Raw genomic sequence first — 14,261 nt, 5'->3', positions numbered from 1 at the left:
CCCACGTGAAAGCAAAGGAATAACATGCTGCCCATTAGAAACCACTGATTACAGGTACATCTCAAATAATTGGAAAATTGTGCAGAAGATCGATATTTTTTGTCACTCATTTCAGAAAATAAAACTCATATAGATTCAATACACATCTAGTAGACAATTTTTAGCCTTTTTTGTGATTTGGAGGATTATGGTTTACGGATAATTAAAACTCACAATTCAGTGTCTAAGAAAATTAGAATATTACACAACACCAATAAAAAAAAGCATTTTTAATGTAAAAATGTTCTGTAATGGTCATATTACGGCCTACACAATCACGGGACGGAATGCTGACTTGTCAGATTTCCAGAAGACAGTCATTGACACTCTCCACAGGGGTAAGCCACTAAAGGTCATTGCAAAAGAAGCTGGTTGTTCACAGAGTGCTGTATCCAATCATGTTTATTGAAAGTTGGGTAAAAGGAAAAAGCGTGGTAGAAAAAAGGTGCACCAATAACAGAAATAACCAGAGCCTTGAGGTGATTGCCAAGCAAACTTCATTCAAGAATTTAGACTAGCTCGTCAAGGAGTGGACTGAGGCTGAAGCCAGCGCATCAAGAGCCAATACCAGCAGACAAAGAATTTTGGGTTTTCATTATCTCCAAACCATAGTCATCAAAATGACAAGAAATAAAGGCCTGAAATATTTTACTTTACATGTAATGAATCTATATGATTTAAGAATTTCACTTTCTAAAATGGTTGACAAACATTTTTAACTTTTTTGCTGTTTTAAATTTTTTTTTAGATGTACCTGTATGTGTGATGCTTGTGTGAAACACATTAAAATAATAAATGTACTAAATTTATATAATGCTTTTTAGTCATCATGGACTCTGTCTTCGATGACCTTTGATGAAACTGAATAAAGAACTTTGTTTTTTTAACAAGAGAAGTTTATGTTTACTACTGAAACGTCTTTCTGTACCTGCTTTTATGTCACTTTTAAGATTTCACAAACATTTAGGAGCAAAATTTCACACAAGCTAAATTTCACATATGTAAATTATTTGTGTACTAACGTGTTTGAAATCTGTAAATTAAATTGCTTATCTGAATAAAAACACAACAGTTTCACAACTGAAAATTATATTGTGAATTAACTTTAAAATAGGTGAGAAAACCTTCCGCCTGTTCCCAAAATGTTTTACGTGGGAATAAATGCCACTTTATAGTGTAACAAAATGAAGGGAACACATGTTACTGTATTATGTACAGTATATCCACATTTGAGAGACATGTGGGAATTATATTGTGCAGCAACATGGGAAACACACAGTGGAAAACCTTTCAATATGTGAAATGTTTTTTTTCCATGTTTGGAATGCGCAAATTTTATAGTGTAGTACCATGTTGGAAATGTGGAACTTATATCCCACAGTAACATCTGAAACACATCTTCTTTCTTCTTTTAAAATAGTGAATCTTTTCCTTATCAAAACCTTTGTGTAATTATGTGCAAATACTTACAGCAGAGGACTTTGATGCAGGCAGCGTGCAGGTTGTTCTCTGCACGAATCAGTGATCTCATGCCGATGACTAAGAGATTACCAAAGCAGGTAATGAAAGCCATGACCCAAACAGACACCCGCAGCACCATGTTCGCCAGCAGGTCCTCGAACGAAGAGATGCCGTCTGTGTTGGGCTTGCAGGACCTCACATGAGGAGCATAGGAGCAGTACTGGAACTTCTTAAAGTAGCTTAAAAAGATAAAACGGACAAAAATAAGAGATGGCAGGAGAAAAAAAAAAAAACAAGACAAACAACAGCCACTTACAAAAACCAAAAAGAAATACGGCGTATTCAGTGTTGCCATTTTATCACGATCTTACATACATGTGGGAGAGGTTCTTCATGGGAAGAAACATTTTAGTCTGAATATCTGGGATCTCGATACCCTCCAGCGCCCTGAAAAAATGAAATAAGAAATACTCAAAATTGTCCTCAATACTTCAAATAACTGGTTGAAGGTTGTAACAAAGGTTTTAGATTTAGTTAATCATTAGATATTATCTTTTAAAGTAGGCTTGTAAACAACTCTGTTTTCATAGACTAAGGAGTGAAAAATGTAACTAAGAAACTCTACAAATGTAAATGTAAGAGTGTGTTTTGATACTCACAGAGACTGAAGCTGTGTCAGGTGGTTGAAGTGGCTCGGATGAATGCGGAGAAGGGGATTGTAGGATATATTTCTACAGAAAGAAATACTTGAAGGTTAATTGCAAACTCATTGTAGGTTCTCTTAAAAAAAAAAAAATAAACAGAAAATCTCCCATTTTATTAACTTAATTGTCCTTAGAGTTTTCACTTTACCCATGACTTATTTAGAAAAAGCACCAAAATCCCAAGATTTCCTCTTTACTAAAAAGCCTGATCTTTCTGTGTTCTTTATTTCTGTTTTGACATACAGGAGTTGGACAATGAAACTGAAACACTTGTCATTTTAGTGTGGGAGGTTTCATGGCTAAATTGGACCAGCCTGGTAGCCAGTCTTCATTGATTGCACATTGCACCAGTAAGAGCAGAGTGTGAAGGTTCAATTATCAGGGTAAGAGCACAGTTTTGCTCAAAATATTGAAATGCACACAACATTATGGGTGACATACCAGAGTTCAAAAGAGGACAAATTGTTGGTGCACGTCTTGCTGGCGCATCTGTGACCATGACAGCAAGTCTTTGTGATGTATCAAGAGCCACGGTATCCAGGGTAATGTCAGCATACCACCAAGAAGGATGAACCACATCCAACAGGATTAACTGTGGATGCAAGAGGAAGCTGTCTGAAAGGGATGTTCGGGTGCTAACCCGGATTGTATCCAAAAAACGTAAAACCACAGCTGCCCAAATCACGGCAGAATTAAATGTGCACCTCAACTCTCCTGTTTCCACCAGAACTGTCCGTCGGGAGCTCCACAGGGTCAATATACACGGCCGGGTTGCTATAGCCAAACCTTTGGTCACTCATGCCAATGTCAAACGTAGGTTTCAATGGTGCAAGGAGTGCAAATCTTGGGCTGTGGACAATGTGAAACATGTATTGTTCTCTGATGAGTCCACCTTTACTGTTTTCCCCACATCCGGGAGAGTTACGGTGTGGAGAAGCCCCAAAGAAGCGTACCACCCAGACTTTTGCATGCCCAGAGTGAAGCATGGGGGTGGATCTGTGATGGTTTGGGCTGCCATATCATGGCATTCCCTTGGCCCAATACTTGTGCTAGATGGGCGCGTCACTGCCAAGAACTACTGAACCATTCTTGAGGAGGATGTGCATCCAATGGTTCAAACATTGTATCCTGAAGGCGGTGCCGTGTATCAGGATGACAATGCACCAATACACACAGCAAGACTGGTGAAAGATTGGTTTGATGAACATGAAAGTGAAGTTGAACATCTCCCATGGCCTGCACAGTCACCAGATCTAAATATTACTGTGCCACTTTGGGGTGTTTTGGAGGAACGAGTCAGGAAACGTTTTCCTCCACCAGTATCACGTAGTGACCTGGCCACTATCCTGCAAGAAGAATGGCTTGAAATCCCTCTGACCACTGTGCAGGAATTGTATATGTCATTCCCAAGACGAATTGACGCTGTATTGGCCGCAAAAGGAGGCCCTACATCATACTAATAAATTATTGTGATCTAAAACAAGGTGTTTCAGTTTCATTGTCCAACCCCTGTAGTTGCAACATGCTAGAACAGATAGAAAAAACACAATAACAACAATAGCATAATTGGGTTCAGTTATGGGACTCTTGTTTCTGTAAAATGATTTTTCCCCCTGAATTAAAAAAATATGTACTCCTGAGGATGTAGTTAATGACCTCAGACCTAAAAAAGGCTTCAGATCAAGAAGACACATTTTTCAGCATATTTAAATGTTGAACATTGTTTTGCTGGGACAGCTTTCTTTGCAAAGAAACACCATCTGTCAGTTATTTAACAACTATAACTATACTTCGTGATATATTTTCCGTATCTTGGTGACCAAGAAAAAGTATGCTGGCTGCACTTCTGCTACAAAGATCTTGGCTGAAAACGTAGTGGAGCTTCAAAGTTAAGAAGAAGGATATCTCCTCACCCAGTAAACACAGTCTATCTGCAACGAGATTATGAAACAATTGGAATGTTGGCTTTAAAAGAAGGGACAACCAAAGCTGAAGAAAGAAGACTGAAGTAACTGCAGGTGTGATGTGTCACCGTTAGGTTTATTACGTGACAAAGTGTCTTCTTTTTCTGCTGTTTTTACTTTTTATATTATCGTTTTTCAGTACAAAATGTATGCTGATATCTAAATATCCTGTTATTGATCAAATAAACAACTTTTCTAATCTAAGGTTCCTGCTCCATGTTTACTCATGATGAGTAGCTTGGTGTTTTCTATGTCTGAGCCAAATAAGTCAATTTAGGGAGACCGCATTTGACTGTAAATGCTGAATGAGTATTTTATCTACTCTTCCATCCACTACATGTGAAGCATTAGCTTGAAATTATGTTTTAAGGCTACGTATATGACATGCATTTGTGTGTTCCGGTGACCCAGAAGTTTGGAGAAAATGGAGTGCTGCTGCCCGTCAGGGGCTGAGCCGGGAGGTGGCCAGGGGGAGCCATGGCCACCATAAGCCCTTCTTTGGCCACTCCGGCAAGTGAATTGCTACTCCCATGGGGACGTAATTCACCAGCAGAGCGCGCCAACGGAACAAGCAGTTACCCTCTGAAACAGATGGAGGCAGCAGTAATAATCTCAAATGGAATGTGAACAGCTAATGCCTGGTTCACACGGCAAGATTTCAAAATTGCCGGCTGATTTTCAAAAACTGACAGACCCAACAAGTGATGAAAAATAATGACATAACCCAGTCTGATGTTGCAGACCTGAGGTTCGGTCCTATAGTGTGTGGTCTACAGTCACGCGAAGCACACCACACACAAACAGATTTCACTCACAAATATTCAGATGTCAGATGGAAAATCTCGCAAACCCTCTCAAAATCAAACGTGAGTTCAGAGTAATTCCCTTCTGTGTTTCTGTCACCTCGCTTTCTGATTGGCTATTCGTCACATTCAACAGGCTGCATGCTCTTTTGGTTTCGGGGAACATCCCACGTACTAGGATATCAGGCCAAGACATTCCAACATGTTGAATATCCCGGATTTGAGGTTGGAGCGGTCCCAATGTCCTTCCGGCAGACTAGATTACTCTTAACATACCACACATAGCAGGATTATAGCATAAGATTATTTTAAGAGCCATCACAATAATCAAGAAGGGGAAGATCAGGTCAAAAATCAGCATAAAACCAGGCACAACACAATTATAATTAAAGAAATAGTTTTGGTTCATATTCACAAGAACAGTAAAGGCACCAACTACAGAAGGAGTGCAGTTTCTCTCTCATTTTCGCATGCTGCAGAAGAGGTCAGAGTTTTGAAAAAGCAGCAACATTTATATGCTTTGTTTGAAAAGTTTTCTATCTTAATTTCAAATAAAACAAAATAATAAAATGGCTGGTTTGCTGGAAAAGAAAAAAAATGTTGCCCCTGTTCAAGTGTTATTTGCACAGCACATAACTAATCGCGCAGGGACAACATGTTTTGTGTGTTTGCTTGTTAGGTCATAACTAGCCTCTGACCTAACATAAGTGGAAGGGACCTTTGTCTCTCCCTTTTCTTTTGAAAGAAATATATGTGCCCAAGTGCGATGCTCCATTATTTTTTTTTTATTTACAGTATTTTCCATAAAAGCTGTGAACGGTTTCATGGTGTCACTGCTGTTTAGAAAACAAGAAAACAAAATGCTGCATTATTATTATTAGCTGAATTAAGGTGAACTATCCACATTGAAGGAGAGAGTGACAAAGATTCACAGCTCAATCCACAAAAAGAAACCAAAGATCAGTTTTCGGCCACCGCTAAGTGAGCATTGGTTTCAGTCTGGCCACCCCGATTAAAATGTTCTGGCTCCGCCACTGCTCCCTGTGTGCATCAGAGGAACAATATTGGTCAGAATCGCAGCGGAAATTGCAACTTTGAATCTTAGTTTTTCAAGTTTTTAGACTTTGTGTGCCAAGAGGGTCGGGGCCAGTGGGAGGGGGCACTTCCTAGGATGGGCTTGAAACCCGTTGATAACTGCTTGTAGTTCTTAAATTATTTAATCGTTCCTTTACCACTGTAGTGAAATACAGCTAGGCTGGGCTTTCAACAGAGCGCTCTTAAATCCCATGTTAGTGTGCCAGTGTATTAAGTTTTATAACATCTGCTCTGAGATAACATTTCTCCTGACTTCTAAATGACTATAAATCTTCACTTTATGAACTCATAATTGAGCTGCAGACTTTGCTATCACTACATTTGTCTTGGATGACAATCACGTTATGCATTAAGACCAAGTTCACTCTTCAGCAACGTTTGGCTGCTTTGTTGTTATTTTATTTCTTTCACTTTTTTACATATTACTCAACTTTGGACACTAAAATAAATATGGCTATTGTGAGCAACAAGCCTGAACACAATTTAAAAAGTAGTAACAGTTAAGATATATGCTCTATAGTATTTTTTTCGTTCTGACAAACTTCTCTCATTCAGCAGACAGATGACACTGCAGTGTGGTTGGAAGCAGACAACAGCACACATGTTAACATTGGATCCCATCCAAGATGGAAACCATGCTTCATCTCCAATTAATTAAACTATAGCCTGTCTTCCCAATCAAACCTTTTGTGTTAAATGAGGGGGAACATCACTAAAAGCAGAAGAGTGCTTAACCTTAAGGAAATACATATATGTTCCAGATAGGCTCTATTTTACTGTAGGGATTGATTGTATCTCTAGCTATAGCCTTGTGTGAATTTTTACCCCAAAACTACTTTGTTTCATGATCATTTACACCAAGGGTGCCCAAGTCCAGTCCTCAAGAACTGCTATCCTGCAACATTTACCTGCATCAGGCAGTTGCAGGATAGTAAGTCTCCAGGACTGAAGTTTGAAACCCCCTGAATTGCACCCGGACAATTTGGACCTTAGTGACTTTTCGCATTAGGTTGGCTACACTAGTAAAAGAGGCATTAGGATAATAGGAGTGGATTTGTTTCATTATTTCAGTAACCAATTAGTTTTAACTGGTGCATCAAAGCATCTGATCTCTCCTGATTTCTTCAGTTAAACCTGGCAATCCTGGTGCACAGCAGGACTTGTCTGGCTGCACAACTTAACTGATAAATGTATAGTAGCCAACATCTTAAATCTGAATGAGTAACATGACAGAAATGATCCTATTTCAACCTCGTCATTACACTGATTGCCTGTTAAGAGCAAATTCAAAAATGTTATTGGTTGTTTTTAGGACTTTATACGAGGAAGCCCCAGCCTAAATCACTGGCCTTATTGATCTTTTAGCTGCTGTCACAATGATTTTTCTCTTGCCATGTGTATTGGCGTATCTAAAATAAATTTGGTTGGTGGTTCTAAACATGAAGAAGTAAAGCTGTTTTTGTGAAACATTGAGTCCTGTCCCCATTTGAAGAATGTGTATCGCTTTTAATACACCCTGGTTTTGAATGTTGTGTGCGTGTTGGAATAAAAGGAACACTTTTCCTTTTGAAAGTCTGTGCACAATATGAGTGTGCCAAAGTGGTCAAATAATAATTTGTTAATTAGAAAGTAGGTCGAACTTCTCTTAGTTGGAGCTACTTTCAGTATTTTTATGCAGAGGTGAGGGAATCTATATCAATGAAGAAAGAGTATCTGCATAGCGTAGCATGAGATTAAGTCATCTTAATACTAGGTGACTGCATGAACGTCTTTTAACAGTACCGCATGTGTACTTAGGTGGCAATCACATTATGGCTACTCAGAGTTGCGACACTCTTCTACTTTTGAAATGTGGAAAACATCCAATGCAGCCTAGCTTAGTTGGTGATCACATGATGTGTGCTACAGAAATAGATGAGTAGGAATGGGATCATAGAGTTATTTACATAGAGCATGCTTCTTTCTATGTCACTGAAACACAATGCAGATATGCAACAGTGCAATGTTGGTGTTACTATTTACCAAGAGGTCTGAGATCAGCTGGTCAGATTCTTCTCCCAGGTCCATTTATGGAGGAAAAGGGTGCTTGCTCTTTTTTGTGTGGCAGGACTCAAGTTACCCGCTCTCCATGTGCGGTCTGCCCCAATCATTAAATGTTTTTCATCTAGTATACCCGTTAGCTGATTTTATTTTATTTTGTTGTTTCATTCCTCAGATTGGGTTAGGTGATGGCTTCGAACAAAGCAAATATAAAAATGAATATGTGTTTATTTACATTTTTCATTTGTGCAATCCTGAAATTGGAAAATATGGGATAGAAGTGTTTATGTTTTACTTGGCATATAAATAATAGAGGGAAGTCAGGATGACATTTTATTTATCTTTACTTTTTAGTACTATTGACATCTTGCCAACTGTCTGCTTTGTATTTTAACTTGAAACTAATATTGAAGTTAATCAATAAACTGAAATAAACCTCTTTCAATCTTTTCATACAATTTATTATTAAATATTTTTACTTTTAACTCTGTGACGCAATTGGGGACAACTTTGGTATTTTTATCTAGTGCTATTTAATTGATTTAAGATATTAATTTAGAAATTAGGCAGAGTCTATCAGCCAATCAGACTGCATACTGGACATGCAGCTGTGTGGTAGTGCGTCTTTCTGCAGCCAATGTAAGAGTGGAGCTCTGAAAATCTTTGGCTTTTGATTTAATTTAAAAGAACATTCATTTCCACAACATTTTTATTATCTCAATTTTCTTTTATGGAGTAATTTTACCAGCATGAAAAAATACAGTATATTTTAACTTCTTTTAATGTGATTTACTGATTTGTCACCTATGTGCCAAAGATGTTTGGGAAATATTTTCCTCAAACTAAATTGTAGCAGTAATAAAAACAGTGCTCAAATTGTGGTCTCGCTTCAGATTTCCATCTTCTAGGGCCAAGTGTCATGCATAATGGCTTAGGCTGAGGACATACTACATGACATTTCACAGGCTTTAGAGATTTTGAAAACATTTGGAGTTCACACTAACAGATTGGTTCCAGTAGGTTTTTGTTTCATGCCTGAAAGATCGGGATCACATACTTAACTGCAGCTGCCGTAGAATCACAGACAACCGGTTTTATCAAGCCAACTAAAGCCAGCTGAACACATAAAACTCTCTTGGAACCACTTCTAAGTGAAGGTTTAAAGAAACAAACATTACAGCAGGTGGCGGTAATAAAAGATATCCTCAGTATCTAGACAGACTATATTCTTTTTCCCTTGCTCTTCGCTCCTAGATGCAATTAAAATGCTTAATAGAATTTATCCCACAAGTGAATATGATGTTATTCACTTGTGAGATAAAAATTATTAGCTGCAGACAACACTATAAAATTTGGACTGGAGTGCGTAAAAAAGTAAACATTTATAAAAAAAATGTATTGTAATTGAAATATATTTTATAAATTTCAATTCTTTAAAAGTAAACCACTGGCAAAATGACCTTCTTTTCTTTAAAAGTTTTAAAATTTGAGAGCATTTTTACCTTTATGTTGAATATATGTTTTGAAAGGTTTGGTTTATTTTGCTAAGGCCTTTTATTATTTTTTATTTTAGACATTCAACTCTGTGCCTGGTCTCCTGTGTTTTTTTTTTTTTTTTGCTCCTGTTTTATCACTCTTGGTTCTGCTGTGTCTGAAACTCTAATGTAATTACTTAGTACATAGTTTGTTTTTATGCCCACTGTTGCTTTTGCATTCATGGCTATAATGTTCTATGTTTTCAAACGATTTCACTCTACCTGACTATTTCCAGACCGTATATTTTTGTTTTGCCCATATTTAAAAATATGATTTATTTTTTAATTTTGAATATTTTACCCCTGAAAAAGAGAAAATAAAGCAACATTATTGGAGTAAATGTATCTTAATCCAATTTGTAGGATTTGCACATAACTAAAGTCAGTGTAGACAAATGATTTTGATGTTCCGTTCACTAATTATAAACACAGTTTAATCAATTTGCACTCGTTATTTAATCCATGTCACACAACTATTCATATGCTAACAAGCTGATGAAATAACTTGATTTTTATTTCACATGCTTTTCTAACACATAACAGTAGTAAATCACCTCAAGTCTCACCAAAGAGAAACACTTTTCTGTTCTTCTTAATTCTCCCTTTTTTTTCTTTCCAGCAGGGTTACGCTCTGAATCCTACTTTAAAGCGAGCGGTCCTCAGACTTTCTTTGCTCCTAATACTTTAAACTTCATCCTTGTTTGCCAGGGTTGCAAAATGCACATAATTAAGGACAACTTCAAGACTTGGTGAGATTAGTTACTCACAGTTTCAGGAGGGACTTGGAGAGACTCTTAAACGTGTTCTTCGGCAGCTCCCTGATCCTGTTACCAGAAAGATTTCTAAATTGGATTGAAGGGTGGAAAAAGAAAAATTACCAATTGGCATTCAGCTAACCTGACTCAATAATTTGCATAACCACATTTCACAGGAATCACAGCTGAAAGTCATTTCTGTCCTTTCTTCCTTTGAAATCGACTTAACCTCAATCAGACTGAAGGGAGAAGGTATGTGAACATTCATTTTCAAGTCTTGCCACAGATTCCCCATTGGATTTAGGTCTGGACTTTGCCTGGGCCGTTTTAATACATGAATAATTATACTTTGATCTAAACTGTTCTATAGCAGCTTTGGCTGTATGTTTAGGGCCATCCTGATCGATGTACATCTGACTAGAGCTCCTTCTTTTCCGTTTTTGCTGCATGGCTTGTGACATATAAGCTTCTCGAGGAAGCCGTTTTTTCTTTGATAAAAAAGGCTTTCTATTGTCACTTTTCCACAAAGGCAAGATTTGTAGAGTGAACAACTAATAGCCCTGTCCAGGGTGTACCCCGCCTCTCGCCCATAGACTGCTGGAGATAGGCACCAGCTCCCCCGCGACCCACTATGGAATAAGCGGTAGAAAATGACTGACTGACAGACTGACAACTAATAGCTGCCCATCTATCGTACTCCATTGATTCGAAAACCAGATCACAATGATGACAGGCCAACGAGGGAAACCCTGACATCCTGCTCTCCAGCAACCCTCCCAGCATATTAGGTGAGATACTAAGGTGTCTTCTATTGATCTATTTGCCCAATACGCATTTTGATTGTTGAGTAGCTTTCTCTCCAGGCACCTTAGAAGTGTTCATGTTAAAGCCACTGGTCAGTAGTCATTGAGGTCTCTTGGCACTCAAGGGACTACTGCAGATGTCTTTAAGCAGGTGGGAACAGAGTACCGTCCTACAAACAAGTAAAAGATGTCAGTGAATGCTTTGTGTAGTTTCATTGGACATCCATGAAGGACACATCCTGGAATACAATCCAGCCCAGCTACTTTCTGGACATTGACGTTATTAAGTGTGAATACACTTAAGTCTGCACTCATGCCTGCAGTCAGCAGGATGAGTGTCTGGTGGCCTGAAGGTCTTGCTGTTCAGCCCTGCTTTGTTCCTCTAGTGATGGCTGAAGAAAAGGTTGACTTCCTCTGACAGGACTAGATTATAGCAGGTGGAATAGAAGTTGGTGTTGCTACTTGTGTTCAGAAGCTGTCTTGTCATTCACTACTGTGATGGGGGTACTTTCCATGTGACCCTTGGTCTTTTCCTTATTTCTTACCTTTGTATCTCTAATACCTCTCTTTAGCTCTTCCTTGGCCTGACTTTAAGGTTATGTTGCAGTCGAAAGGCAGAAATCATAGTTCTCTGCTCATTCATGGCTTATTAGAACCAAACCCAACAGCTAAGAACACGTGTTTGCATACTTAGGCCCATTTCTCCAGAAAGATTTGGTTCTTTTCCAAAACACCTCCTTAAATATTTGACCATTTCCTTAATAATATTTCTTTAAATATTTTAATAAATAAAGAGAGCTAATGAGACACCACTGAGAATTAGTCATCCAGAAGGTTGGTTTTATTCAGCAGATCATTATTTAAAACATTATTTTATAAAAATAATATTTTATCTGATCTTGCATTGTGGATGGTTGTCTAAAGGTTTGCTGATTACTGCCTAAGTTGGTTCCAATACAAACTTAACTTCATTTCCAGATTCTTCAAGATAATCCTTGGTTCTCAAACATAAATAACATTGCATGTAATGTTGCATCACTCTTTCGGTCTTGGTTTTCAATCATCTTTAATCAACTTGTTTATATTGTACATAGCCCATTAGTCTTCCTTATTCTTTAATTCTGCTTGGTAGTTTAGTTGGATTGTTTTAGCATAGTAAAGAGTTTGTTGATTGAAATATGTTTGACTTTGAGTTGACATATTTTTGTTAATAAATTCTTGTATTTTAAGAAATTGTGTGAATTCATTCCATGTATGCAGAGTTTATGCTGTTCAATAATGTCAGAGCTTGGCTCACCCTTTTCGATTTTGTCCTAATACCATCGCCTTACTGGGCTGGTATTCACAGGATAACCCTTAACAGACCGAAATATTATTTGATAAAATATTAAAATATTAATATTAAATAATATTTTCAGATTCATAGTCACAACATAATTAATATTTTTAAGATGCCTATTTTCTTGAATTTAAATCATAAAGTCATAAATTCAGTGTTTACATTTTGTAAAATTTATTTTACAGGAAACAACTTTTTTGAAATTTACATTTGAATTAAAATAATAAAAAAGGCTTTTTCTTAAGACATGGCTCATTGGAGAGCTATACTTTTTTGAGTTGACAAATAGTACTAGTAAAGATACCAAGCTGCTGAATATCTTCTGCTATTTTTCTAATTACTTATAACAACACTTTTGGTCAGACTGTGGAAAACTAAATTCTCAACCAGATGTAAAAAGCCATTAACCCCAACCACAGTACTGGGGGAAAAATTTTACTTTTCTTATTTTCTACTTTCAAAATTGTAGGTTCCTTTAGTTAAACATAAACATGTGTAGTATCCACAGAAATCATTATTTAAATAAAAACTCAATTAGATTTAGGCATGCCATTTTGAGCACAAATTTCACAAACACCCCTTTGGGCTTTAGAGGTTAAACAGGAATTTCAGTCTCGACTGAAAACATTTTTTAATCAGACTGAGCATCTGTGTGCTGATTTGACTAGTTTGTGTTCACAGAATGACAAGCAAACAAAAAGACATACTCACAGTTCAGCAAGCTTCCATAGAGACTGAAATGTGTTTTCAGGAACTCCTGTGATCCTGTTGTCCATCAGTAACCTGAACCGAACAGATTTGCTGTCAGAGATCATACAGATTTGCTGTCCTGTTCAGGTTGTCCTGTTCAGGTTACTGAACAGGACAGCAAATGTGCCTGTTCAGTAACCTGAACAGGCACATTTGCTGTCAGAGATCATGCAGAGTAACACAACCTACTGTGGTGAATCCCTACTGTGGCTTTATGAAACCTAACCTAGTGTAAATCTGGGAAGCTCTGTGACACAGACTCAGTTCTGACTCCAAAGTTTGGCCTTAAAAAACATTTAGCATCTGCCGAATAGAGAAAGAAGGGGATGACATGCAGTAAATGGCCCAGGGCTGGGATTCGAACCCAGGACAGCTGGGTTGACGACTCTGGCCTCAGCATATGGTGTGCCTGCTCTACCACTGAGCAACATGACACAACAGAAGTTTGGTTTTTAAGTGTTATTTTTCCTTCCTTTGAGCTTTCCATCATACTTCAAAAATTGAGGTGCGAATTAAACCTCCATTTACCAACAAGTTTAAAGTACAAAACGTTTGGTAATGCATTTACGTAACATATGCACATACCTCTAAAACTATTAGAACAGCAATTATTTTTGCTGTATTTGCTGTATACTGAATAATTAGATATTTGGGTTAAACATTTGAACAGGAGGTCATCATTTAAGCTATTATTTCCAAGTAAACCAAGTGACACATTTAGTGGGAAAACAATTGTTTTAAAGTCTGGAGACGACGACAAGCAGCAGGGAAGCTTTTTTGCATTGTTTACAAGGAAGTGTTTTAAACCTTTGTAAATCAGTGCTTATGCTTTTAACTAATTTCTTCTTAATCTAATAAACTGGAGATGCAGCTAGAAAGGTGCGTCTGCACACGAAAAAGAGATTGAGACTGTTAATGTGGGGAGAAAAGAAGCAGTTTTATGTTTATTAGTTGGCCATAAATGTATTGCGGG

General features: G+C 37.6%; 1 protein-coding gene across 3 annotated transcripts in view; it reads right to left on the bottom strand.

Annotated features, from left to right (window-relative positions):
* Nucleotides 1-14,261, bottom strand: part of rxfp2a (relaxin family peptide receptor 2a) — a 146,286-nt gene that overhangs the window by 15,849 nt on the left and 116,176 nt on the right. For all 3 annotated transcript variants that reach the window (XM_047379532.1, XM_047379531.1, XM_047379530.1), the window contains 5 exons: nt 13,250-13,321; nt 10,409-10,483; nt 2,160-2,231; nt 1,876-1,947; nt 1,510-1,739 (listed from right to left, as the gene is read on the bottom strand). In XM_047379532.1, coding sequence (XP_047235488.1) covers nt 1,510-1,739; nt 1,876-1,947; nt 2,160-2,231; nt 10,409-10,483; nt 13,250-13,321 — 521 coding nt within the window. The remainder of the gene's footprint in view (nt 1-1,509; nt 1,740-1,875; nt 1,948-2,159; nt 2,232-10,408; nt 10,484-13,249; nt 13,322-14,261) is intronic.

Source organism: Girardinichthys multiradiatus, chromosome 11, assembly GCF_021462225.1.
Source record: "Girardinichthys multiradiatus isolate DD_20200921_A chromosome 11, DD_fGirMul_XY1, whole genome shotgun sequence".
Classification (NCBI taxonomy): domain Eukaryota; kingdom Metazoa; phylum Chordata; class Actinopteri; order Cyprinodontiformes; family Goodeidae; genus Girardinichthys; species Girardinichthys multiradiatus.
This window is presented reverse-complemented; position numbering and strand designations above follow the sequence as displayed.